The sequence below is a fragment of the Gopherus flavomarginatus genome, chromosome 1 (assembly GCF_025201925.1).
Source record: "Gopherus flavomarginatus isolate rGopFla2 chromosome 1, rGopFla2.mat.asm, whole genome shotgun sequence".
NCBI classification, from domain to species: domain Eukaryota; kingdom Metazoa; phylum Chordata; order Testudines; family Testudinidae; genus Gopherus; species Gopherus flavomarginatus.
Window position 1 is genome coordinate 263,166,491 of NC_066617.1, and position 27,832 is coordinate 263,194,322.

General features: G+C 42.0%; 1 protein-coding gene across 2 annotated transcripts in view; it reads right to left on the reverse strand.

Annotated features, from left to right (window-relative positions):
- The window catches only part of MYO16 (myosin XVI), a 592,718-nt gene that overhangs the window by 200,580 nt on the left and 364,306 nt on the right, over positions 1-27,832 (reverse strand). For both annotated transcript variants that reach the window (XM_050946813.1, XM_050946805.1), the window contains exon 16: positions 12,179-12,326. In XM_050946813.1, the coding sequence (XP_050802770.1) occupies positions 12,179-12,326 (148 nt within the window). The remainder of the gene's footprint in view (positions 1-12,178; positions 12,327-27,832) is intronic.

A 27,832-nucleotide genomic window follows, 5' to 3' on the forward strand; every position in this document is an offset into this window, starting at 1 on the left:
GGATGCTGCTCAGAGGAACTCTGCCTGGATACGTGAGACAAGGGAGGAACAGAAATAGGCTCCACAGTTACAGAGCACCTCCCTGTTTAGCATCCTCCCCCTGGCATTGTAAATGATTACTTTGACCGGTTCCAGGAGGAGGCTGACGAGGAGATCTTGCGACTTTGTGGGGTCACGGACAGGGTGTGCATATATGAAGAGGTGTGGGGAAAAGTGCAGCCAGAACCTCAACAGCAGGTGCTGGAGGAGCCAGAATAGGGGCTGCAACCTGGTGCATTCCAGACAGGCATGTGCCAGGGTCTCCCTCACACTGCAAAATGGACAGGCATCAGGAATGGGGGTGAACCATGCCAGGTACATGCCCATACTCACGGCTTCATGAAGGAGCCGCATATCAGGCATCAGCTTGTGCATATGGTTAGTTAGGAGCATGACTGACCTAGTGCATGGCTATCTTTGCAAATAAATTAGACATATACAAATATATGCACACAATGGCACATGCTTAATTCTGAAAAGCTGACCCATAATACCCAATGTAAAGTGTTTATGCCTTTCCTCAATAATAGAGTAATGCCATGATCCATCGACTTTTCTTCTAGGACTTCACCACCAATATGTATCTCACAGACCTATAGAGGATTATTAGGTAACTTTTCAGGGAGATATATGTTATCTTTAATTTTAATACTAGGTATTACTGTGTTTTTGCTCTGTGTTTGTACAGCACACAGTGCAAAGGGGTTCTGGCAATGAATAAAGCCCCTAGTGTTATCGTAATACATATAACTATACAGTCATGAGTTTACTGGAAAGTGAGCAGACAGACACAGTCAGTGACATGTGCAAGTCATACAGAAAATATGGGAGGCCACTTAAGAAAATAATGGTCCTGCATCTCCTCTCACTGGGCCTGATTATCAGCTTCACTCAGCTGCTCAGCAGTAGCTCAAGGAGAGCCTATTAGCATCTTAATCCTGTTTTGATCATAATCATAGTTTTAATCGCCAGGGTATTATGCAAAAATGATGGCAGATGAGTGTATGTAATGATCTGTGCAGTACTGGAAAAACAAATTCCAGAGTTTGGTACCTAAATTTGGCTCTTCAAAGTACATCCTCAAATTTACCCAGATACTGGAGCACACACAAATGGAGGGCCGAAAAAAGAAGAGCGGATTAAATGCCAACTCTTGGTGAAGGTTTGGGAAGTAAATATTAAAATATTAAACTACTTGTACACAAATATGCCACTTAGGGGCCAGATTCTGCTGATTGCCGTGACTCAAGAAAGCATTTAAGTGCATGTTGAGATGTTCTGCTGAATAGAAATGGACTTAAACACAGGCATAAGTAGGAACTCGGTGAATTGACACTTAATCACTTTCAGAAAATCAGAAAATCAATATAAGGTACAAAAAAGCCCAAATTTTGTTAAAATTAGTTATGTTTATAGATGTCTCCACACATCTAAAAATACCAACTGTAAAAATGTTCATATTTCTGTCAAATGCAGATACAATTAGTATTGTCAATCAATAGCACTTTACTACATGAAGATATTTATTAATACAACATAAAATACCTTTTCACTGCCATAAGCCCAACAATGCCAAATGAGTTAATCGTGATTATTGTTACATGGAATAACAAATAAATCATATCCATTGGCCAATTGCTGGGATGAAGCATTGCCTCTGGAGGAAGGAGTAAAGCAAGAGAATATGTGAGATGTTTGACAACAAAGCTCCAAGTGGTTAATGAAGGCTACATTTTGGAAAAGAATGTAATAAGGAGCTACAATAGGAAAGGAAAAAATGTTAACACCAGTTCCATTTTATACATGTATTTTCTGAAATTTCTCTGCACATTTTTTTTTAATTTGGCTAAGGTGTTCACAAGAACTAGGGACATTGTTTTGTTTTCTTCAGTTATTTTTTGGTTGATCAACAAACATTTTGGGTGAGATTAACAAGGTCAACTGCTTCTTAACATATGTACATTGCCACCTAAATTTTCTTAATTGACTGATGAATTTTAGATGCCCAACTTGAGAGGTATTAATGAAGGCTGATTTTTGCCAAGTGTGTGCTCAACATAGTCTGAAAAGGTCCCTTTTAAATTTCTCAAAATGGAGGCAACCAAAATCACTCATCATTTTTGAAAATTTAGGCTGGAAGTTTTTAAAAATAGTTATATTTGAAAAAATATTGGTGATTTCAGGCTGTACATTGTTAGTAGTTTAATTTTGAGTTATAATGAGTGCTCTCTGTGAAACTAACTTTTGGGTAACTGGTGTACATAGAAATACCATTTGCAATGTTTTCTTATCTTTCCAGAGACAGCACGCTACTTAGCTTGGATATGTGCAAATTACACACACCAAAGCAGAGCACCAGGTACTGCAAATATTAGAGATGATGTTATATGCAGTCATATGCATCCAGTGCATTGCTAGCTTTTTCTATTTAGTTAGACTTAGTAATTTTGCACCTTGACTAGTATAATCTCCTCTTTTACATCCTTCCTCTTTTTTCTCTCCCTTATAGTCTCTCCCTCCTTGCTTTTATTGCTTCCTCCTCTTCTGTATTCAGTTCAAATTTCTCATTCCCACCTATAAAGCATGGCACAACTCTGTTGACACCTACAACTATCTCTCTGATCTAAATTCTTCCTGCCTCACTCCTGTTGTTTCCCATGCTCTGCCCAACCCTCTCCCATCACTTAAGATGGGACCAAACAAAAACCTGGCAATGGGGGTGGGGGGAAGGGTTTTCAGAAAAAATCAGAACTCTTCTTATAATGAGAACAATGAAAGCTCCAGATCTAAACATCCCCACAGCCTTTGGGAGCTAGCAGGAGCAAGCCTTCCAGCCATCTAAAAATAGCTGCATAGACAGCACTTTGAAGTTGTGGCATGGTCTGGAGCTCAGGCTCTGAAGCCCACCCTCCTTCCTAGGCTTCAGGGGTAGAGTTCCAGCCTGAGCCGCAAGTTCAAAGGACTATCAGTATAACTATTTTTAGAGTGCTAGCATGAGTCTCTCAATCTGCACTTAGAGACTGGATGTTTGTTCCCACTTGCTCCAAAATACTGCGTACTTGTTCTTCTGTGACTTCTTCCATTGCCGTCCCCAACACTTAAAACATTTGCCATATTTCAAATCATTTCAAATCAATCTTAAAACTCCACCTCTGTGCAAAGCCTATGGGTGCTAATAAACATATCTAATTCCACTATTGTGACATGTATCATCACACTGTGCTGTAACTGTTAATGCATTGCAAACTCTTTGGGGAAGGGGCTGTGTAATGTGTAAGGCTACGATTTAGTCACAGGTATTTTTAGTAAAAGTCAAGGACAGGTTACAGGCAACACACGAGAATTCATAGCTTGTGACCTGTCCATGACTTATACTAAAAATACCTGTGATTAAATCTTGGGGTGGGGCACTGGGAGGCATGGAGGGTTGCTGCTGGGGGGCTGCAGGGACTGCTAATGGGAGAGGGTTTCCGGGGCTAGTGGTACCAACTGCTGGGGCCAGCGGACTGTGGCTACTCCAGCCGGCTTCCCGGGGACCACTGCTCAGGGCCACAGACTGCGCCTGCTCCAGCCACCCTGGCACTGCTGCTGGGGACTGCCAGAGCAGCAGCTGATGTGTCTGTCCCCGGGGCCACCTGAGCAGCTGGCCCCGGGGCCAGATGCTTGGGTGGCCCTAGGATCAGCCACACTGGCCCCCACAGAAGTCACAGAGGTCACGGAAAGTCACAGAATCCGTGACTTCCGCGACCTCCATAACAGATGCAGAGCCCTAATTATGTGTATTCTAATGAGGACTTGGAAAACTTAGTTTGCCTGATTTCAGACAGAAACAAACAATTGGGGGCTTGAAAGTTCAGTCATAACTTGAATGTTTGTATTCAATTTAAGAAGAGAGACTATGAAAAAAGGAACAGAGCTGGGGAAGAGACAATTCTATCAAAAATAGATGCAGCATATATATTATATCTAGTAAACATGTATATAATATGTACACTATATATAAAACACTGTGCTAGCGTAGCTTCAAGGGTGTATCCACCAGTAAAATACAGTGGTCGTTAGTTAAGAAAACACATGTTGCTCTTGAAACTGAGTCACACAGAAAGAAAGAAAAAGGAAGGAAGGAAGACTGATTTTCTTCCCCAAAACACCTGTATAAATCAGGAATAACTCTACTAAGGACAATGAGGCTACACTGAAATGAAATCAGCATGAGTGAAAATAGTGAGACTCTGCAGCATTAAATTATACAAAGGAAGTAACAGCAAATTGTGAAACCTATGAAGTCGCATAAAAATCTCTAATTCTCTGAGACAGAACCTTCATCCTTAATTCCAACAACTGTAACATATAATGTTCATAAGTAGCACTATATAAAAAAAACTCCACATAATAACAGTTTGATAAACTAATAATAAAAGCTACATTTTTCATTAGATTGGAGTCAGAAATTCCATTTATTTTGTACACAAAGTCAAAGAGAAGACTGTTTAACACAGTGCTCTAAAATAATTCCAGTCACGTTGGAATAATTTGTAGAATGATTCCAGTGATATCTCACTTTTAAAATGAAATTTCTAATGGACATTTTGTAGATAAAGATGTATGCTGCTTCAGGATAATGTGGGATGATGTGATTTCAACAACTGCTTCTGTATATCTGCCCACACAAGTCACATTACTTTAAAAATAATTCTTATCTTGGTTGAAATATTAGGTGTACTTGGGTTTATTCATGTTATTAGTTCAAGCAAAACCTACTAAAAACATTGATCTTAATGATACACACATCTAAGACTAAGACATAAGGTTAATAAATACTATATTGTTGGCAAAGTTCTAAGGTGGATAAAAATGATCAGTTACCTAAGATTCAAATCAGGGATGAGGGAAGTGACAAATAGTGTAGGCAACAACAACAGTGGGTCCACCTGAATCATGGGACATGCAGCAAGACACACAAAATGGAAGCAGACACAAAACTAGGAGGGCTGGTTGATATTCAAGTATAGGGAAATGGGGTGGGTGGGTTAACAAGTGATTTATGCAATTTAATGCTGGAAAAAAATGGGTTGGAGCAGACTATTACAAAGAGTTTTGTTTGTTTGTTTGTTTGTTAAAGGCTTAAAGTCAAAAGAGTTATTAGAAAAAAGGATTTTTAGGGTGGTGCCTTGCTTGCTTGCTGTACCCTTAGCAGTCAAAAACTGAAGGATGGCCACTTTTTATACCCTCAGAGTGTCCTGCATCATGGAAAGTTGCATTGAGTGGCTCCAAAAGCACTGCCTTCTAGAAGATTCCAAAGTTGTGTGCTATAGGGCTGCACTTATCCCATGAATAGGGATCCTTATGGGCAATTCTAGAATAATCATCACTTAACTTCATGTTGTTCTAGTATTCTTTGGAAAAGAGGGGTGCAGAATACACACAAAAATTCTGAGGCATAAGACATTAGCGCCTTCAGTCATCTAAAACAGTGCACTTTGAAAACAGTCTCTTGTGCTCTTTTCTAAGCCACTCACTTTCCATCACTGCTTTTTCACTGTTCTTTTTGACAAATGAAGTTTATCATTTAAATTGGAAGAATGATATTCTCAGTGATCAAGCAAAGAAGTGCTGATCAATTCAGATTTTAATGACTAATCCAATTACTTCATTATAGTAGCTACTTTATACATGAAGTTACTGTGAGATTTTCTTACTGGCACTAAAAAATCATAAGAGGAAATACTGGTTAGGCCAGAGATCGGCAACCTTTGGCATGTGGTCCGCCAGGGTAAGCCCCCTGGTGGACCAGGTTGGTTTGTTTACCTTCCACATCTGCAGGTTTAGTCGATTGCAGCTTCCTCTGGCTGCAATTCACTGCTCCAGGTCAACGAGGGATTCGGGAAGCGACGCGGGCCAAGGGATGTGCTGGCCACTGCTTCCCTTGCAGCAGGTAAACAAACCAGATGGGCCCACCAGGGTGCTTACCCTGGTGGGCTGTGGGCCAAAGGCTGCCAATCCCTACTCTATAATCAGCTCTGACTCTATCTAAATCATAGTGCATGATTATCTACACCCTGTTTCAAGCTTCTTTACAGGCCTTAATACTCTTTTTTTTATCCTCAATGATCATACCTTTTTGCCCTCAGTATGAGCCAAACTTTCTCCCTTCTCTCCTTAGAACTAGGGGTGGCTCTAGCTTTTTTGCCGCCCCAAGCATGGCAGGCAGGCTGCCTTTGGCAGTTTGCCTGCGGGGGGTCCCTGGTCCCACGGATTTGGTGTACCCACCACCGAATTGCTGCTGAATCCGTGGGACTGGTGGGCCTCCCGCAGGCATACCGCTGAAGGCTGCCTGACTGCCACCCTTTCAGGGACCACAGGCCGCCCGCCACGACTTGAGGCCCCAGCATGCGCTTGGCGCGCTGGTGGCTGAAGCCACCGCTGCTTAGAACACACTTCCTTCACCAAGATTTCCACTGCAGATCAAATACATGCTGATCTGCCCCCACACCATGTCCCTTTATTCTGTAAATGTCCAATGTAGCTTTCATGTCTCTCAGAGAATGGACCTGTCTTAACTATGAGATTGTAAAGGCTCATGAACATCTATAGCACTAGAAAAGAAACACATACAATAATTAGCATACTTTATTTTAATTCACAGTACAATAACTTCCTTAATAAATCTAAATTCAATCCATACCCGGTCACAAAAGCAAACACAAAACAATTTAACCTGAAATTAACCTTTAAACCATTTATCATTTATTTTCTTTAAAAACCTTAATAAACTTCTATAGTTCTTTTAAAACACACAAAACCAATACAGAGCCTGGAAATTCCAAATACAACCCATTCCCCTAATTCAAATGCATGCAAATAAGTAGTTAAGGTCATTCACACATCCTTTATTCACCCAGTAGCACCATCTTGAGAATCTCTCTTCACTCTTGACTCCCCTCTCTGTTCAGTCTTGCATCCCCAATACTATTGCCAATATCTCAGCATAGACATTCTGCCACCAGTTGAAAGTAATCTGGTTGAAAACCAAATTTATTTTTCCCCTTATTTGTCCCTCCCTTTTCTATCACTGTCATTAGTTACACTTTCATCTCTATCACCTAGGCTCATGATCTCAGGGTCACACTTGCCTCCTTTATTTCTTCTCCTCCCCCTTCCAAACCGTTTCCACAGTTCTTTCTTTTCATTTCCAGAAATTGTTTTTCACCAGTATTCCTGCCTATAAAATCCTTGTCCATGCATTTGTCATCTCTGACATTGCCTATGGAAGTCTTCTCAAATATTGCCTCCTGTTCCTCTCTTAATTCCCACCCACTCAATCCATCAAAAATGTGAATGCCAAAATCATCTTCCTCACTAGCTGACCACAGCATCACTTCCATTTTCTAATCTATTCATTAGCTTCCATTCATCTATGCATCATTTCTAAGTTCCCAGCCCTGACACTTAAATTGGTGCATAATTCCAGCTCTGGCTACATCACAGCTCTTATTGTTCTGACTCCTTATCTCACTTTTTCCACTGTGTCAGGTCTTCCTTCCTGCTTCTTTTATCTCCTTCCACGCTCAGCTTTGCACCTTCTGACATGTAGCAACCTGTGACTGGAACAGTCTCCCCTTCTGAACAAAATTACCATCATTCAAAGCCATCTCTAAAAATACATCTTTCATGAACCTTTCAACATCACTCCATCAATTGTAGCAAGAGAGTGAAAGGAGAAAGTGTTAGAAATATATATATTATATATATATTTTTTAAAGAAGTGAAAATCTACAATACTTAAAAGCCGGTTCATAGCCAATCTCTTCTCTAGTCATTTGGCATGAGATTCTGGCCCAGTTGAAATCAATGGCAAAACTCTCATTTCACCCCAGGGTCTCTTGTTTGTACTATTAATCTCAGAAGTCAACTTCTCAGAGAAGGGACAACAACATGTCATCCATGCCAGATGATGGAGCTTAAAATAAATTATTATTATTAATAATAATTTTTATTTCTTAAAATAAAAATGTTCATTTTTATACTGAAAACCAAGAACAAATAAGAGTTGTTTTAAAGCCTTTTCTACTCAACATGCTTGATCAAATCTCAATGGGAACAAAGGCGTAGCCAGCGACCTTAACAAACCATGGATAATCTTGATACTGTTCAGTTTTCACTCTAATGGCTGCAATTTTAAACAAGTTAAGAAAGGAACAAAAGTCAGACACAAACATTTCAACCAGCTGAGCATGAACTAAAATTCAGTTTCAAAGTCATGCTTACACATGTTTAAAGAAAAAATGACAGATTCAATCATTGGTCTTACCAGAATGATATGATCTCATCAAAGTATTAGTCAGAAAGAAGAAGTTTATGATGGGCCAAATTCTGCTTGCCTTACTCATGCAAATAGTCTCATGATGTCAAATTCATTTCTGGTGTAACTCTGCCAGCAATGATGAACCTGGCTAACTGAACTACTTGTGTGTAACAAATGCACAATACTGAGCAAAATGTTTCTTAACAGTGCAAACTACAATCTACTGTATATAACTAAAGCAAAGCTTTATCAATAGAAGTAACTTTATGTATATATTCTGCTATAAATTACTTCTGGAGCTGGAATTACGATGTACAAGTATAACTCTGACAGACCCCAGTCGGCAGCAGGTGGGACTGAACCTGGGACCTCAGTGCATGAGCCTCTACAGCATGAGCTAAAAGCCAACTGCCTCTTAGCTAAGGCTGTAGAGCAGACTCATTTAATTTTCTCTAAGTGGTCTAGGTGCCACTAGATGGGACAGAACACCACACTCAGAAGGTGTGTGGGTTACATAAGTATCTATATAGAAATATTACTTTGTTCTTTTTGAATATTGATCAGCTATTTGATGAGATAACATCTTTGTTCATATGCAGGGCCGGCTCCAGGCCACAACGCGCCAAGCGCGTGCTTGGGGCGGCATGCCGTGGGGGGTGCTCTGCTGGTTGCTGGGAGGGCGGCAGGTGGCTCTGGTGGAGCTGCCGCAGACGTGGCTGTGGACAGTCCGCTGATCCCACGGCTCCGGTGGACCTCCCGCAGACACGCCTGCGACAGCTCCACCGGAGCTGCGGGACCAGCTGACCGTCCACAGAAACACCTGCAGGAGGTTCACCGGAGCCACGGGACCGGCGAGCGGCAGAGCGCCCCCCGTGGTGTGCCGCCGTGCTTGGGGCAGCGAAATTGCTAGAGCTGGCCCTGTTCATATGAATCTAATTATCCCAGGTCTTTTCTGAGTTGTTTCTTGTTGGAACTCCTTGCAAAATAACTTCAAACTGCTATTTTCTGAATAAACTCAGTTATTCCAAACAATTTTTGCAAATGAGGAATAAATTATTGCTCTGGAGCTCAGCAAAACAATCGTTTTGGTCTTCAAAGCCTTCAAAGGGTTTAGAAGAAAAAAATTAGAAGACAAATTTAACTGATTTTTCCCCTTTGAAATTATCTTTTTAGGGAAGCAATGTAGCCCCAGGTTTGTTTCAAAGTTGCAGTAGTAGATTATTCTATCTGAAACTGTGGCAACATATTTAAATACCAAAAGAGTAAGGAACTGAAGGTGCTACCAAGCAGTGCTACCATAAATATTTGTACTTAAAAAAAATCAGTGTAGATAAAGGTTTTCCACCAAAAATCAAAATTATATCATCAGCCTCTTTACAGGCCTGAAAATCTAGGACAGTTGTTTTATTCAAGTGTCAGCCAGTATGGAAGATGCACAAAATTGACAGAAAATGCCAAGGAAACATTCAAACACTGAGATATCAAAGGATCCATTTCTGATTATTTTAATTATTATTGTTCTTTTTTATTTTTTCTTTTGCTGTTATCTAGTTGAAGCTCTGAACAGATGACCAATTTAAGGGGAGAGGGAGGAACAGTTACTTAGCCTAGAGTAACTGTGATTCTTCAAGTTGTGTTGTTCACATAGATTCCACTCTTGATGTATATATGCCCCTTGCACTCAAGATTAGGTTATTCTGACAAGCAGCTTTAGCTGGGGCTTCGCCTGTGTCCTAGATGTCCCTGTGCCATGCTGCCCAAGGGCATAAAGCATAAAGGATGCTCAGCTGTTCCTAACCTTCTTCACCAATACAGAATCCTGTAGGAGTAGGACTCCAGAATAGTGGAGATGGAGGACGAGTTGTGAAATCTATATGGACAACACAGCTTGATGCACTACAGTTACTATAAGGTAAGCCACTGCTCTTTCTTCTTTGAGTGACTGTCCACATGGATCTCACTCTTGGTGGTTAAGAAACAGTTATCTGTTTCTTGGAGGTAGGTATATGAAACCTACTTTAACAATGACTGGAGGAAAGCCCTATCAAAAGAGGCATCTGATCTGAAAGCATCTACCAAAAAATCGTGTATTGTAAATGTGTGGACTTAGCTTCATGTAGCTGCCGTACAAATTTCAGAAATAGGAACATTCTTGAAACAGGCAGGCGGATCTATCTTCTTATAAGTTCTTATACAGTTGACACCTATTCTGATAATCTTTGTGAGGATACTGCCTAACCCTTAAATCTATCAGCAAAAGCCCTAAACTCTCTAGGTATGTTCCTGAATGTTTTTGTCCTGTTAAGGTACCAGGACAATACCCTTACTACATCAAGTGTATGAAGTTTAGCTTCCACTGGAGTTGAGTGTGGCTTGGGGAAGGAAGCTAGGAGATGAATACATTTGTTCAAATGGAATTCTGTAACAACTTTGAGACAGAGCTTGGGATGAGGCCTGAGATTGATTCTGTCTCTATGAAACACTGCATAAGGGAAACACTGCCATGAGGGCCTGTATCTCCCTTACCATTTGAGCTGATGTAATGGCTACTAAAGAGGCAGTCTTCATTGATACGTGGTAGAGGGAATAGGTTTGTTAAGGACTCAAAGCTGGTACCCATCAATCCTGTTAATACTATACTGAGGTGCCAAGAAGAAGGGGGATCCCAAACCGGGAGAGAAAAAAAAACATGAATAAAGCCCGTCATGAATCTAGTCATTGAAGGGTGAGAAAATAGGAGACCCTGGATAGGAGAACAATGTGCAGATGTTGCTGCCATATGAATCTTATGGAACTAACAGAAAGTCCAGATTGTTTCAGGACTAATAAATAGCTCGGTAGAGCTAAAATGGGTGTTGTTGAGGGTAACAGCTCGTGCTAAGATGATCACCTGGCTTGGGTTCTCTACAAGTCAGATTACTTCGTATCAAGACAGGGTGTGAATCTATAGTGCACCAGTTTGCCTCACAGTAACATTCCATATGGACACTGCTACAGTGCACTGAAAGTCCTGGAGTGCAATCTGGCAGTGTAGCAGTATCCTCAGAGAATATTATTGTGTGGCAAGCTCGTGTGTTGTAGATTCACACTTCGGCTTGCTGCACAGCAACTTTCCATGTAGACAAGCCCTTAGCCAGTCTAGCTGAGACTTTCCTGCTTTGGAGCAGAATGTTCTGACCTTCCACTGAACATCTTCTTTTGATGCCTGTTAGCCAGCCAGCATCCAGACTTTCAGATGTTTGGAATGTCAGATCTGACTGTTGTGCTGTGAGACTATGTTGAGCAAAGCAGGCAAAATGACATGAGGCTGCGCTGAGCTCTTCACCAGACCTGAATACCATAACTGCCTGGCCCATGCTGGGACTCTCATGTTCATAGATCCTGCATCTTGCCTCAGCTTCTTCAAGACTCTTGGTAACATGAGGATCAAGGTAAGGCATACATCAGTCTCAGTGTCCAGAGGAGAAAGGCATCTGACAGGGATCCCTTGCTGGAGGCCTCTCTGGAGCAGAACACTAGCATTTCTTGTTCTGGTCTGTGACAAACAGCTCTAGAAATGGTTATCTTTTTTTTCAAAAAAATCTAGGGCCCCCAGAGAAATTTCTTGCCAAAAGAATCTGATCTCATATGCCTGGGTTGCATGTACACTGAGAATGAAATCCATGTGGACAATCACTTGAAAAAGAACAATAATTTTAAGCAAACATCTTTTCAAAATTAGGACTGTCTGTTCCACAGAAGGTGAAGGTTCTCAGCACCTCTGAGGATCAAGGTATTAAATAGAAAAAAAAAGATTATATTAGCTCCATAGCAAACATGAAATTGGTCTCCTACCTGTGTGCAGACAAATTACTGAGGTACAGGCCGTACTTTTCTTCAGCGGACAGCCCATCCATCAACAAGTAAAAAACAAGAAAATTGCTCTGGTTGAGAGGCTGCATGACAGCACGGGACTTCTCCAGCATGTACGTATAAATCCTTGCTGATTAAAAACCAAAGAAACAAGTGAATCATTGAATGGATTGTTTTTGATGTAAATTAAAAACCATTAGATGGAAAATAAACATTTACGCCTTATAAAAGGATCTAATAATACAAGATGGAAGACAAATACAAATCTAATGCAAGAGCCACAGTCGAAATACTGCCAGTAAAAACCCAAGAGGTTATAAATATAATGGATGAAATCCTGGCTCCATTGAGAGTTAATGGCAAAACTCTCTATTGGTGAGACTGGTAATATTGGTGGTCTTATATATTTGGGTTTTGCTTAGCAGGGAAAACAGTAGTCAAACCCCTGCAAGAGGTAGAAACAGACCAACTATAATGTAACTATAAACCTTCCCTGAAAGAAGAAAAGAAAGAAACTGAAGTTAAAATAAAATGTAGATATTATTTTTTATTGATTATGCACTCAAAAGAAATGTACTCAAAAAACCTTAGCTCTAAATTAAACGTTTTGTATACAGGATAATATCAGTACTGTATACTAGGCATCATATGCAGCTACTTTCAACATAAACTTCAGTGCAACATGGGCATTTAATAACTACTGATAAAGTGTTTATGACAGATGGTATGGATCTCTGTCCCTAATTCACAACAGAAATTTAGCATTGTGGGGGATGGGTGTTGTGCTGAAGAAAACTCCAATCTGTTTTTCTGAAAAGATGATACAGAAATTGGCTGGGGCAGAGGTATGCAGACTGTTCTGTGAGATGCAGCATCTGGGCCGGATCACTGAACCTTTAGAGGACAACCTATGAGCATCATTAAGGGACTTTGTGTCCTCACTGAGCCATCTCCTGGAGTAGGCAGCGAACCAAGACTGTGCATATATAGATCTGGATAAGACTGGTATGGGGTGGGGTGTGGCTGGCCTGGATTAAAGGAAGCATGTCTGGGCATGCAAGCCGACCCAGAAAGATGGATTAGATAAAACAGATGGTCAGCAAGCAGGCTGACTAAAGAGTGGTCAGAGGAGAGAACTGCTTTTATGAGATGCAAACTATTCACTCACTTCTCTGTCTCCTTTGTAACTAATCTGATAATGCCTATTTATTTTGCTCATTAGAAGTGTAAACCTAGATACATTAAGCACTCTTTCTTTTCTTTTAATTCCATTTCCTTTCTCTTTTTAATAAATCTTGTCTTGGTTATGCTTACTGGTATATGAATAGTTGGTTCCACACAAACATCCACTAAGAATTTCTAAAGAGAGGTGCAGAAAAATAAAGCATTTTTGGACACTACACCTCCTCCTCAGTCTCAATCAAGGAGCATTAGACACTGGTGTCTATTCCCAGTGAGTTGGGTTGCCATTAGACTGCAGTAGCTAAATATGGGGAGAAGTCAACGGAGGTGAGAGTTGATTGGAGTGTTGGTCACAATGAGCACTGTGATGGACTTAAAGCTGTGTATGTAACTGTTCTGATTATCTAGCCTGCTGGTGGTGTAGTAAGAAAAAAGGAACAACGGGGGAAGAAAGGGATGTGTCTTGAAAACTGATGCTGATCCTGGCCCATGTTCTGGCCCCCATTTTACTGTTGTTGCACAGCATTCATTGCAGCACTGCTACTCTAACACAGATAGACAGCACAGGAAATCTGGCCTGAACAGAACTACCTAAGAATCAGAGTCATTACATGACTGCAGTTCCACCAAAATGGAATAGAAAATATGAATCTGATTGATTAATAAGTTAAAAATTCAGTGATGCCAAACACTTGTACATGCCAACACTATCAGACCTTATTTAGGCAGTCAAAACTAAAATCAACCCCCATTCAACTACTTTAAGAGATCCACTTAAATAAGGATATATGTGCCTATTAATCATCTCAGTTTGCTCATCTCCAGCTATGGGAAGAATTGTTAAGAACTATCAGGTTTCTGATCAGCGTGAAATAAAAATATTGTCCTCTTAACACAGCTTGATGGCATTCAGAAACAAACCTAACAGTGCACTATTCTTCTATAAGATGAAACATGTTTTTTTTAAACTGTGTATGAAATAAAATGTATAAATTTAAGGAAATATAATAGAGTTCTAAACCAAAGATGTATTATTTTTGTCCAGTGGAAATTATGCCCATACACAGAGAGGAAATTTCCACTCCTTTTGATACATCACTTGACCTACTCAGAAGTTACAAAGTCAGCAAGCAGACTCTGTATTGTAAGTGTGGACATTGGGTCCTTTTTTCAGCAATTCATTCTTTGAAACTGCATGCATCTCTCTCTCTCTCTCTCTCTCTCTCTCTCTCTCTCTCTCTCTCTCAAATACCCGTGCTGTCTTCAGCAGAGCTGTTGCAAAAGACAAAATAATGTCTGATGGATTAGAGCTGAACCATTTTATGAGAATATATCAGAGAGCTGTTTTGGCTCCAGCCTCTTCACTCTTCATATAACAAAAAATAATACTCTAAAAAGGGATTGAGACTTGAAATGTTTTGTTTTTGTTTTTAGCCAATCACCAGTACTTGTAACACACTGTTTCCTATGCTGTAATGACAAATATTTAGGGGGAAATAAATTCTGCTTCATTTCATGAATCAGGCTGTGTCCTTATGCTTTAATACTATGGAACTTACTCTCAGAAATAATGGCTTTCTTTCTGAAAGTGAGGCTTGGGAGCAAGGAGGCAGGAAACAGTTAGACTTGATTTCCTTTGGGCTTAACTGCTGACTTTCTTTTCAGATTTTTGAGAAGCTGAATGACTGTGGCTTACTTCCTTATATTGATGACAGCCAGGTGTTAACTAACTCAGGAATACATTTTTTTCCCTCCAACATACTGAAATGTCCATGCTGGGTGTCAGTTAACTTCTGGCAATACCAAAATCATCTTGTGTCATTTCTGTGCAGTCTCTTCGGTGATTTAGGAATAAATATAAACAACTACTATAGTCTATCAGGCTAGCTCCAACTTCTATTAAACATTTAATATTTAATTTGCTAGAAACTATTGTTCTTTGAGAGTCACCCCTATGCATTCCTACTTTGGTAATTGTCCATTGGTGGTAAATTTGCTGCCAAGTGGGAATGCTGAAGCCACTGAAGAAGAAATAGCAGTTGCTTCAGATTATAGTTAGCATGTTCCCAGGAAGGGAATACACAGAATGATGTTCTGAGAAACAACAGGAGGGCACCTGAGAAATTCACGTCTTCCCAGTGTTAGATAGAGCTTGAAGGGGGCAAGAAGCCTCCACTACAAACATTTTGGGATTGCATTGCTTTGGGGGAGGTGGAAGTTCAGACTGTGAGGTCCATTAGGCAGCTATGGAACTTCAGGATCTCATCAGATTGTAATTTAGGAGTGGTCTTGGACTCCTTACTTACATTAAACTCCCACAGGGCAGGATCCAGGGGTAACACATTCTGCCAGCTCCACATGACTGGTAGACTGCCTATCATCCTGGAGCATGATGACTTGACCTTGGTTATACAGGCCTGGCTGGACTACAGCAATGCGATGGCAAGAACTGTTAATTCTTCAGAAACTTTGAGTACATAATGCTGCAACATAGGCTACCACAAGTGCATCAAGCCTGTCCTCTGCGTTCTATACTGATTTTCCATTGAGTCAAGTTCAAACTCTTGGTCCTTATCTTCAAGGTACTCAGTGGCTTGGATCCAGCATATCTAAAAGATCACCTAAAGCTTGTAATAATAGCCAACATGGGTTTGTCAAGCAGAAATTATGCCGAATGAACCAAATTTCCTTCTTTGACAGAGTTACTGGCCTAGTGGATAGAAGGGAAGCAGTAGATGTGATATATTTTGTTTTCTGGTGAGGCTTTGACATTGTGCCACATGCCGTTTTCATAAGCAAAGTAAAGAAATGTGGTTTAGCTGAAATTAACTATAAGGTGGGTGGAACAACTGGTTGAAAAACTGAACTAAAAGAGTAGCTATTAAGGGTTTGCTATCAAACAGGGAACATGTATATTGTAGGGTTCTGCAGGGGTCTGTCATATTATTCAATACTTTCATTAATAGCTTGGATAATGGATTGAAGAGTATCCTTTTAAAATCTGTGGATGACACCAAACTGGGACAGGTTGCAAGCACTTTGGAAGACAGGATTAGAATTCAAAATGACCTTAACAAGTTGTAGAATTGGTCTGAATTCAACAAAATTTCTGCAACCTAGAGCACAGGTCACTTCCAGGTTTAAACTAGTATAAATGGTGGAATCTCTGTTACATGAAGTCTTTAAATCATGATTTGAGGACTTCAGTAAATCAGCCGAAGGTTATGGGTCTATTACAGGAGCGGGTGGAAGAGGTACTGTGGCCTGCAATGTGCAGGAGGTCAGACTGGATGATCATGGTGGTCCCTTCTGGCCCTAAAGTCTATGAGATGAAATTTAATAAAGACAAGTTCAAAGCTCTACATTAGGAAGGGGAAAAAAATCAACAAACAATTACAAATTGGGGATTGACTGACTAGGCAATAGTACTGCTGAAAGCGATCTGGGGGTTAGAGTGGATTACAAATTGAATATGAACCAGCAATGTGATGCAGTTGTGAAAAAGACTATTGTTCCCCTCTACTCAGTACTGATGAGGCATCAGCTGGAATATTGTCTCCAGTTTCGGTAGCTACACTTTTAAGAAAGATGTGGATGAGCTGGAGAGGGTCTAGAGAAGTACAACAAAAATGATAGGAAGTTTAGAAAACCTGACCTAAAAAAAAGGTAAAAAACACTGGGCATGTTTAATCTTGAGAAAAGAAGACTGAGAGGGGACTCAATACCAGTTTTCAAATATGTTAAGGGCTGTTAGAAAGAGGATGGTTATCCAATTGTTTTCCATGTGCACTGAAGATAGAACAAGAAATAACTGGCTTAATCTGCAGCAAGTGAGATTTAGGTTAGATATTAGGAAATTATCCTTATAATTAGAAAAATTTAAGTACCAGAATAGGTTACCAAGCAAGGTTGTGGAATCCTATCATTGAAGGCTTTTAAGGACAGGTTAGACAATCACCTCTCAGGGATGCTCTAGGTATACTTGGTCGGGCCTCAGCATTGGGGGATGGACTAGATGACCTCTCAAGGTCTCTTTCGTCCTACATTTCTATGATTCCATGTAGACTGTGACCGACAACTCTGCTTCTCAGGCAAAATGGAACTTTCTTCTATATGGGTAAACCTCATCTGTAAGCAGATGGAGCTTTTTCAGGGGCTGGCTGGAAGCCGTTGATGTTTGGGTTTGGTAGGGTTATTTATTATGTACACATTATGTGTTTGTATTAGAGAAGGCAAGATCAAAGAAATGCACCTTTCTTTTGAATCAGAAGATGGTGAGATTTGTGACGGTCCTTGAATTTCCACAGAAACTAAGAACCATCAGAAAGCTTACCAATTTCTGCTCCAAAAGCAAGGTGTGTTTCTTTGGCCTGCCTTCTCTAATATAAATCCATAGCAGTGTGTATATAAAAGAAAGACAAATAACTCTATCAAACACAGACACCCAACTGCATACATTATTCTTACCTTGGGCGGAAGATGAGAGAAAGAATAACCACATGTGGCAGATGTTAGTGATATTACTTAATGTACTACAGGAAGGCCCTCAGATACTATTGTGTTGAAGGAGGTATAAGACCCTACAGAGAAGAGAAGAGAGAAGAGAAGAGAAGATATAGGAATCATGTATCTTTAAACCAACTGCAGGATTTTGTTATTTTTTAAGATCCTGACTTATGAGAACTATCAGTTTCCATTTTTCAGCTGTGCACTAAGGCACATTTTTAGGGTGCAAAATGTCCTTTCTAATTAGGGCTGTCAGTTAATTGCAGTTAACTCAAGCGATTAACTCAAAACAAGTTAACTCGATTAAAAAAATGAATTAATCACAGTTTTAATCGCACTGTTAAAAATAATAGAATACCAACTGAAATTTATTATAAATATGATTGGATGTTTTTCTACATTTTCAAATATATTGATTTCAATTACTATGCAGAATACAAAGTATACATTGCTCATTTTATATGATTTATTTTATTACAAATATTTGCACTGTAAAAAAGGTAAAATAAATATTATTTTCTCAATTTACCTCATACAATCTCTTTATCATGTAAGTGCAACTTACAAATGTAGATTTTTTTTGGATGCATAACTGCACTCAAAAACAAAACAATGTAACACTTTAGAGCCTGCATCAGTGTGTTGCTCTTTTAAGACTGCTGAGTGCATGTTCCACACTTTGTCCCTGTAGTGGGGCAGACTGCCCCACTCCCTGTGACTGTGGGCTGAGGCAGGCCAGGGCACCTGTGCAGACATGGAGCCAATTAGAGAAGGGCTTATGGTAAGCCAATCAGGGCCCAGTTTGGAGACCGCCAATCAGGGCCAGGCTCAGCCCTATAAGAAGGCTGCCCAGGAAGGGAGCAGGGAGTCTGTCCCAGGCCTTTGAGAGGGGAAGGTCAGTCTTCAAAGGTGGAGTCTAGCACTGTGGACAGCGCTATGTTGGCCAGGCTCAGGGAGGCTAGAGAGCTTGAGCCCATAGCCGCCAGGGTGCAGGCCCTGAAGGGAAGGGCCTAATGGGTGCAAGGGGCCATAGGGGAAGCGGCCCAGGGAAGCAGACAGACGAGGGGAGAGAAGGACAGGGAGGCTGCCGCCAGAGGGTTCCTGGGCCAGAATCCACAGTAGAGGGTGGGCCTGGGTCCCCCCTACCTCCCTTGCGGTACACCCAGCCATTGGCAATAGGAAGCAGCCATTGTACTATGCCAGATCCCTGACAAGAGGGATTGGACTCAAAGGGTGGTTGGACATGGTGGCTGGGGTGTGGGACTGCTGATTACCAACCCCCGGAAGGGGGTGCAGATGGACTAAGGGGCACTGCTGGAGGGCAGTGGCCTTGAAGAGGACGCCGCCGAGGAGGGAGCAACGCGGGTCCAGAGAAGCCAAAGGAAGGCAGAAAGATGGACGAGACACCACCGGGGGCGGCGCTCTGCCAGACAGAGCTAATTCCCAGAGTCACCAGCAGGAGGCACTATGTGGTGAGTCCCACCCCGTTACAGTCCCTCTCAGATTTTGGAAGGCACTGCAGATTCTTAAACCTTGGGTTGAGTGCTGGAGCTAACTTTAGAAACCTAACACTCGTTCTGTGGCATTATGCTCCATATTCTTCATAGTAATATTACTATGGGTATGGCAAAATTATGATGTATTTTGTGCAAGATAAGACATGTGAGATATCATTGGAAAGGTTATGATTTATTGAATATGATTAGCCTACTTGCATGCATATATCATGTTTGTATCTGAAGCTAGGAATATTGTCTATGCATCTATTACAAATGTGTTAACACTTGGGGAATGCCCACTAGAGAGAATGCAATCAGTCTAGATGGCTCGCTGAGAAGAGCAATTTGGGAGAATAGGTTTTAGAAGATGCTAATCATCCACCTGCCTCAAACAGCCTCTGAGTTATGGCTGCAGGGACATGTGACCAAGTCTCATAGATTCATAGACTCATAGGTCAGAAGGGACCAATATGGTCATCTAGTCTGACCTCCTGCACAAGGCAGGCCACAGAACCCCACCCATCCAATTTTATAACAACCCCTAACCCAGGACCGAGTTATTGAAATCCTCAAAATTGGTTTGAAGACCTCAAGCTGCAGAGAATCCACCAGCAAGCGACCCATGCCCCACGCTGCAGGGGAAGGCGAAAAACCTCCAGGGCCCCTGCCAATCCACCCTGGAGGAAAATTCCTTCCCGACCCCAAATATGGCGATCAGCTAAACCCTGAGCATGTGGGCAAGACTCACCAGCCAGCACCCAAGAAGGAATTCTCTGCAGTAACTCAGTTCCCATCCCATCCAACATCTCCCCGCAGACCATTGAGCAGACCTATCTGGTGGTAATCCAAGATCAATTGCCCAAATTAACGATCCTATCATAACATCCCCTCCATATACTTATCAAGCTTTGTCTTAAAGCCAGAAAAGTCTTTTGCCCCTACTACTTCCCTCGGAAGGCTGTTCCAGAACTTCACTCCCCTAATGGTTAGAAACCTTCGTCTAATTTCAAGTCTAAACTTCCTAATATCCAGTTTATACCCATTCGTCCTCGTGCCTACATTAGTACTAAACTTAAATAATTCCTCTCCCTCCCTAACGTTAACCCTCCTGATATATTTATATAGAGCAAGCATATCCCCCCGCAGCCTTCTTTTGGCCAGGCTAAACAAGCCAAGCTCTTTGAGTCTCCTTTCATAAGGCAGGTTTTCCATTCCTCGGATCATCCTTGTAGCCCGTCTCTGAACCTGTTCCAGTTTGAATTCATCCTTCTTGAACATGGGACACCAGAACTGCACACAGTATTCCAGATGGGGTCTCATCAACGCCTTATATAACGGTACTAATACCTCCTTATCCTTGCAGGAAATACCCCGCCTGATGCATCCCAAAATCGCATTTGCTTTTTTAACAGCCGTATCACATTGGCAACTCATAGTCATCCTGCTGTCAACCAGTACCCCAAGGTCCTTCTCCTCCTCCGTCGCTTCCAACTGACGCGCCCCCAACATATATCCAAAATTCTTATTATTAATTCCTAAGTGCATGACCTTGCACTTTTCACTATTGTATTTCATCCTATTTCTATTACTACAGTTTACAAGGTGGTTCAGATCTTCCTGAATAGTATCCCTGTCCTTCTCCGTGTTAGCAATACCCCCCAGCTTTGTGTCATCCGCAAACTTTATTAGCACATTCCCGCTCTTTGTGCCAAGGTCAGTAATAAAAAGGTTAAATAAGATCGGTACCAAAACCGATCCTTGAGGGACTCCACTAGTGACCTCCATCCAGCCTGACAGTTCACTTTTCAAAACGACCCGCTGGAGTCTCCCCTTTAACCAGTTCCTTATCCACCTTACAACTTTCATATTCATCCCCATCTTTTCCAATTTAACTAACAGTTCCCCACGCGGAACCGTGTCGAACGCCTTACTGAAATCTAGGTAAATTATATCTACCGCATTTCCTTTATCTAAGTAATCCGTCACCTTCTCAAAGAAGGAGATCAGATTGGTTTGACACGATCTACCTTTAGTAAATCCGTGTTGCAATTCGTCCCAATTACCATTGACCTCTATGTCCTTAACTACTTTCTCCCTTAAAATTTTTTCCAAGACCTTACATACTACAGATGTCAAGCTAACAGGCCTATAATTACCCGGATCACTTTTATTCCCTTTCTTAAAAATAGGAACTACATTAGCAATCCTCCAGTCATACGGCACAACCCCCGAGTTTATCGATTGCTTAAAAATTCTCGCTAACGGGCTCGCAATTTCACGGGCCAGTTCCTTTAATATCCTCGGATGGAGATTGTCCGGGCCCTCCGACTTTGTCCCATTGAGCTGTTCAAGTACGGCCTCTACCTCAGTTGCGGTAATATCCACTTCCATATCCTCATTCCTGTTTATCATCCCTCCATCATCACTAGATTCCTCACTAGTCTTATTAAAAACTGAGGCAAAGTACTTGTTTAGATGTTGGGCCATGCCTAGGTTATCCTTAACCTCCATTCCATCCTCAGTGTATAGCGGTCCCACTTCTTCTTTCTTTGTTTTCTTCTTAGACTCCATGATGATACTAGTGTTTTTCCACTGACTGGGGTTGGGAATCAACCTGGGAGACAAAGGATTCCCACCATATTCAAAAACTATTTAAGGCAGGGGAGTGACATCATCATGGTTCATTCTTCACTGACTCCCTACCCAAGAAAGAGGACTGCTGGAAACAACTGAGAAACAAAAGGACTGAACTAGAGGGAAGGGCTGAACCCAGGCTAGAGGGTTGTGATCTGTTTGCTATCCCTTATAATCACTTAAAATCTTTGTAGTTAATAAACTTGTTTTGTTTTGTCTAAAACCAGTGCATGTAGAAATCATAACTTGGGGCAGAAAGCTGGGTATATCCCTCTCCACTGAGGGAGGGGGTGAATTTCATGAGCTTACGCTGTACAGTTCTCTCTGCAGTGCAAGACAGCACAATTTTGGGTTTACTCTCTAGAGGGGGGTATACATTTGAGTATTGGGCAATTCCTTAGCTGATTTCAGTGTCTGTGTGTTTCTGCAGCTGGGTATGTCACTAACTGTGTGCTGGTGAAAGTGTGAGACCAGGAGTGTCAGCAGCTTGTCACAGCATTACAGGGTGAAAGGCAGCCCAGGCTAGTGGGTCAAGCAGTCTCAGTGATACTCCATTCACATGCAGGGAAGGAACATGAAGCAGCCTTAAAATTTGTTTCTCAAAATATTTGGGGCATGGAGATGAGCAAATTACTCCTGTTTCTATGGTATAAAGCATAACTGTACTAAGTCGCCAAAATGGATGAGATGTTTTCTGATGTAAAATGTAGGTCCTTTCTCATATGTTGAATCACTTGTGATAACAAACTACTGTAAGGATGAATATTATTTTGGAGGCTTACTCACTTTCTTCACATTGAATTATTGGCTGTAATTTCGTTAAGCATTCTCAGTTCTTGTTGCACCTCATCATGCATCTTCTATGATTTGCCTTGAGTCAGACCTCATAACAAAACATCTTTCATTAAGGTTTCTAAACAATCTAAAATCTTGCTAGTCGTGACCTATTTTTTAAAGTTTTGTTTACAAACCAGCTGCATTTGTCCCTGTTTGCATAAATGTCAGTTATAAAATCACATCTCAAGAGAATCTGGTGCTTTTGATATTTACACTGTTCATGCATGTTTAAACAGTGCAAGAGTTGGTAAATATTGCTGCAAATGCTCTTCCGTAGAGACACACAAAATCACTGAGTGGGTTTTAATCTACAGTTCAATACAATGGGCCTGATCCTCTTCTCAAAGTGGTATAAATCAGGTCTAACTTCACTGAAAAAACTGCAGTAAGATGGCCTATTTCAGCTTACAGCTACTAACAACAACATTAACCACTTTTCCTGCTACATTCCTTGTTTTCTGGCACCCTGGCATGTAAATGATGACTACATCTTAAACTCCCTCAGACTCAGTAAGAGTCACTGGGCCAAATTCAGAGGTGATGTGCAACCAAGTGTAAGTTACATGTTAATATATGTTTAATGGACCTGACTCACCAATATATTATTCCAACCACTGAAATCAACAGAGCTACAGTGGTATAAAATTGAAGTAACAATCTTGAATCAGAGCCTGAGAGTTTAGCTGGATGTAATTCATGGGTGGAGAAAGCTGGTTCAATGTGTGGCCCCAGATCAGTCAGCTAAGAATGTGTATTCTGGGAAAACCAAAAAAAAAAAAAAAAAAAACAAACAAACCAGATCCCAGACATCTCAGATGGAGTACTCAAAATTAGTAGAGACTTTTGACCTTCATGTCTCAGTGGTTCTATTCTGCATCTGCAAAATTGAGATAATACCATCTCAGCTCATAGGGGTGTTAAATAAATGTTTGTGAAGCAGGCAGATACTCTAATGATGAGCGCCATAGGAAAGTCCACGAGGAAATTCTGTTTTCAGAGCAGGGTTTGAATAGTGTGCAGTACATTTAAAGCATGGGGCCACACATTGAACAATAAGGATAAAACAAAATATATAATAGCTGCTTATCAGTGAGCATCTCCATTCTTTGTCCTGTGGACAAAAACAGCACATGATCATGTGGTGGGTTGCACTCACTTCTTTAAGTGCCCCCTGGTGTCTGCAGCAGAGCTGCTATCTTCTTCAGCTCCAGGATGCCCTCTGCAGGCTGTCAGCCTATGCATGTCTTGTCTGTGTTGGCCTTCTGGCCAGTTCAGAGTCCAAACCCTTTCTCAGGTACAATACGTTCAAATTGAAAGTTCCTTGCCCGTCATGATCAACTATAACTAAAATATTTTTTTACATTTTGGGGCTTAATTCTTTTCCCATAATCAATTCAGCAGGGTTCCTACCCTTAGTTGTGGCCACAAACAGGCCCTGATTAGGCTATGGCCTAGTGTGATGGGGTACTCCAACTGTTATGCTAGTATAAAGGAGAGCAGCTCAGCTCAGTCTGGGCTGGCCACTGAGGAGGAAGCATGGTTGGTGGAGGCTCCAGGCTAAGAGCCTCTATCGCTCGACTGCAGGAACCAGAGATCCTGAGGACTCAACTGGAGACCTGCTACCTAAAGTTGATTGGTGGGAGTCAGGGATCCAGAGAGCTACCCATGCCAGTTAACTCGGAGACCCCGACGACATATGGACTACAGCGTCATATGGACTACTAGGAAGAAGCCCAGGGAGGTGGAGTGAGTGGTATCTCCCACCCATGTAAAGTCAGTGTGTTGCAGTAGAATCCCTGCTGACTGGGTGGACTTGCTGCTGACAGGGCCTTGGGCTGGGACCCAGTGGATTCAGGTGGGCCAGTGTCCCCCTACCACAGCTGACACCTCCCTTTGGAGGCAGCCACATGGATTCTGGCCATTGGGCCACACTATCTTGAGTTCAAGGACAGTCTGGTAGACTGTAATCATGGTAACCACACAACCCTGATCCACCCCAAAAAAGCGGGACAGGATGTGCATACATCACAACACTTAAGAAGCATTCTTCCTCACTCCACAGGTTCCAGCCTGGAACTGTCTTGCTAGCAGCAGGCAGCTCCTTTTTTCACCCTGCTAGGCCTTGATTGGCTGCTGCTGGTCATTAGCCCTTCTCGTGGCTGGGGGACCACATTTCAATGGCTCCCAGGATGCCTCTCTAGGCAAGCCTTCAGATCAAATATTAGCTGCTCTCTTCCTCTCAGAACTATTTCCTGAGGTGAGGTACAGCAGACCATCATGGACTCCAGTAGGGGGTCACAAAGACCTGGTACACCCTGTCACATGCCTCCCCCTGCAGAAAGGAACCAGGGTGTTTGGTCTTGTCCAAGAGTAACATCCCTTTTTCTTTTTCCATGACCTTTGCCCTTCCCAGGGTACAATCAATTACCTGCCCATGCCTATATGGGTTCAAGCAGGGTGATCCCATTGACTATCTTCTATAGGGCTACTGGCCTATTTGCCTCCTTTGATCATTTCTTCCAGCCATAGGGACAGTTCTTGTTTGGCTGCCTCAAGGAAGTCTGTCAGCCCTTTAATAATTTTTCTAGTCTCATCAGTGACTATGACAATACTACAAGTCAGGTAGTATTCAGTATGTCTTTCAAAATAAGTTGCACATCTTGTAAGTCTAGTCCTCCGACAGCATCGGCGGTAACCAACAGCACTGTGCAAGACTGCTTCTCTGTCTCTGTCTCAACAGCCTTCTGGCATATACTCACATGCACAGCCTTTGGACAGACTTTTTTATCCAATTCAACTCCCTCCTAGGATTTCTAATTTATTACCAAATCACACCTTATTTCCTATGGCCTTCAGTAAAGAGCTTATGAGAGCCCATTTCTGAGCCTCTTGGACCCACATAACATTCTGTGTGATGTTACCTGTTGGAAAATCATTTTTGTTGTTCTCCCCTCACTTTTTTACTTTTAGGCTAGTCTTCCTTTCAGCTCCCCTTTTACTAGGGCCTTGTGTTGATGTTTCCAAATCTCTGTGCTCGGAGGGAAGCATCAGCTCCTCTTCTTGCACTGTGGCTCCTTCTTGGGCTTTCCATTTTACCTTGTCAGTCTGGCAGCTTTCCTTTTAGAGATCTGAGTACTGCCTCAGCCTGTTTGTCGTGTGCCTGACATTCCTTGGAGCTCAATTCCCCCCACTGGCTGCCTTCTCACTTTCTAATAATTTGATTCTCTTATCACTGGTCTTAATGTTTCATGAAGTTCCCTCAATTCCTTCTGTAGTAGCAAATGCTGCTGTTTGTTGCCCTCCGCCTTCCTCCTTGGGTGGGCTGACTCTTGCTGTCACTTTATGGCTTGAGCCGGAACCCAGTCTCTAGCTCCTACAAGAATAGTGCCTTTTGGCCCTTTAGGAGGCTGAGTTATGCCATGACTCCCTCCTTGACTTCATCAGATGCAGTGACCTTGTCTTCTCTTTCTCTCCACTCTGTTAGTGGTTGGGTTTTTTGAGTAGCCAGAGGCTACTGTATCACTGCAGCCTCTATAGTATTGGTATGCAGTGCAGTACCTGAATACTTACCCCACTCCCTTATGGGGATGTAAGTTTCTTGCTCAACTGTCACCAAGCTTCCTACTTCCATGTCCATGCTTATGTGCTTATTACAACTCTCTGCTCTCTCCTGGGTCATCATTCTCTGTCCTCTCAATTTGTTACTGGCTACTTGTTGAGCTGGTTATTGGATCAGAATGATTCTTGGAGCTGGGTGTTGAAGTTGTCCCATTTGCCTATGAACAATTTGTTCTAATTCTGTTGCTGCTGAAGCCCCAGGCTGAGCATTACATTTTACTCTTGCAAACTCATCTGCTGGGTCTCCAGTGCCACATCTGGAGGGCTTGCAGAGCCACTTCATGTTCCTTTCGCTAGCTTTGTAGATAGCCTTGCACTTTAGAGACATTCTACGTAGCTGTCTGTCCTGTTGCAGTTTCAGGTTATAAAACTGCAGAAATTTCAGCTCTTCATCCTTCCTCTGCTGGATCTCCTTGATCTTGGACCTACTGTCAATGTAAACAGCTTCCTTCTCATCTGTAGTTGCTGGAAATTATTTGCTTCTCCTTTAGCTCCTCCATGTCCAGCTCTTCTTGGAGTCAGGAAGTTTCAGCCTGCTTTGCTATCTGCAGACTTTGCAGCCTCTTTAGCAGCCTTTTTTCTTCCTTTTCCATCTCCGATTTTAGCCCCATTTCCAAAAGTAGATGCATGACTGGGGAAGGACTGGTGCTTGAATCTGATTGTTGGCCTGGCTCTCTCTCAGCTTGTTTGCTTTCTTCTATTCCCGGTGTAGCAGCTGCTTCAATGTGGCCCTGCACTATCCCCATTCTCAGTGTCTTTCACTTCTCTTGGTTGGTTAAATCTGTGTGGCTGCCCTTTGCAAAAGGCTTCCATCAGTAGTTCTAGCCCATGTTCCTCCTGTTTCAGTTCCCGGGAACTTGTCCTGTCAACTGATTCCCTCTTCCCCTTATCTGTCTAGTAGCCATTTGCCTGGCATTTCTTGGACTCTGATCTATAGCTGTTCCAGCCGCACTACTCTCACCTCAAAAGAAGGGAGGGAAGATCTGTATTTGGACATCATCATATCTCCTACTGGTCTGAGACCTGTATTTGCTTTCCTAACTCAGTTATCCCCCCAAGTAATGCTATTGCTTTGCCGCTTTGATTTGAGCCCTGCTTCTCTTCTAAAATAAGGATTCTATGGTCTTATGTATTGGCCACCACCATGCTGGTCCTTCCCAATCAGGTGGTTTCTGGCCTTTGCCACCATTTTCAGATGTGCAGTCATCCAAAGCCTGGAGTATTTTAGCCATCATCTGTCCTTACAGGTGTTAGATCTGCACCCTTAACTGTTGGGCCTCTTAGTCGCTAACTCTGGCTTTTTCCTGAGGAAAACCCTGTTTTCGTGGTTTTTTTTTAAGCTCCTGCATCAGGCCCTTCA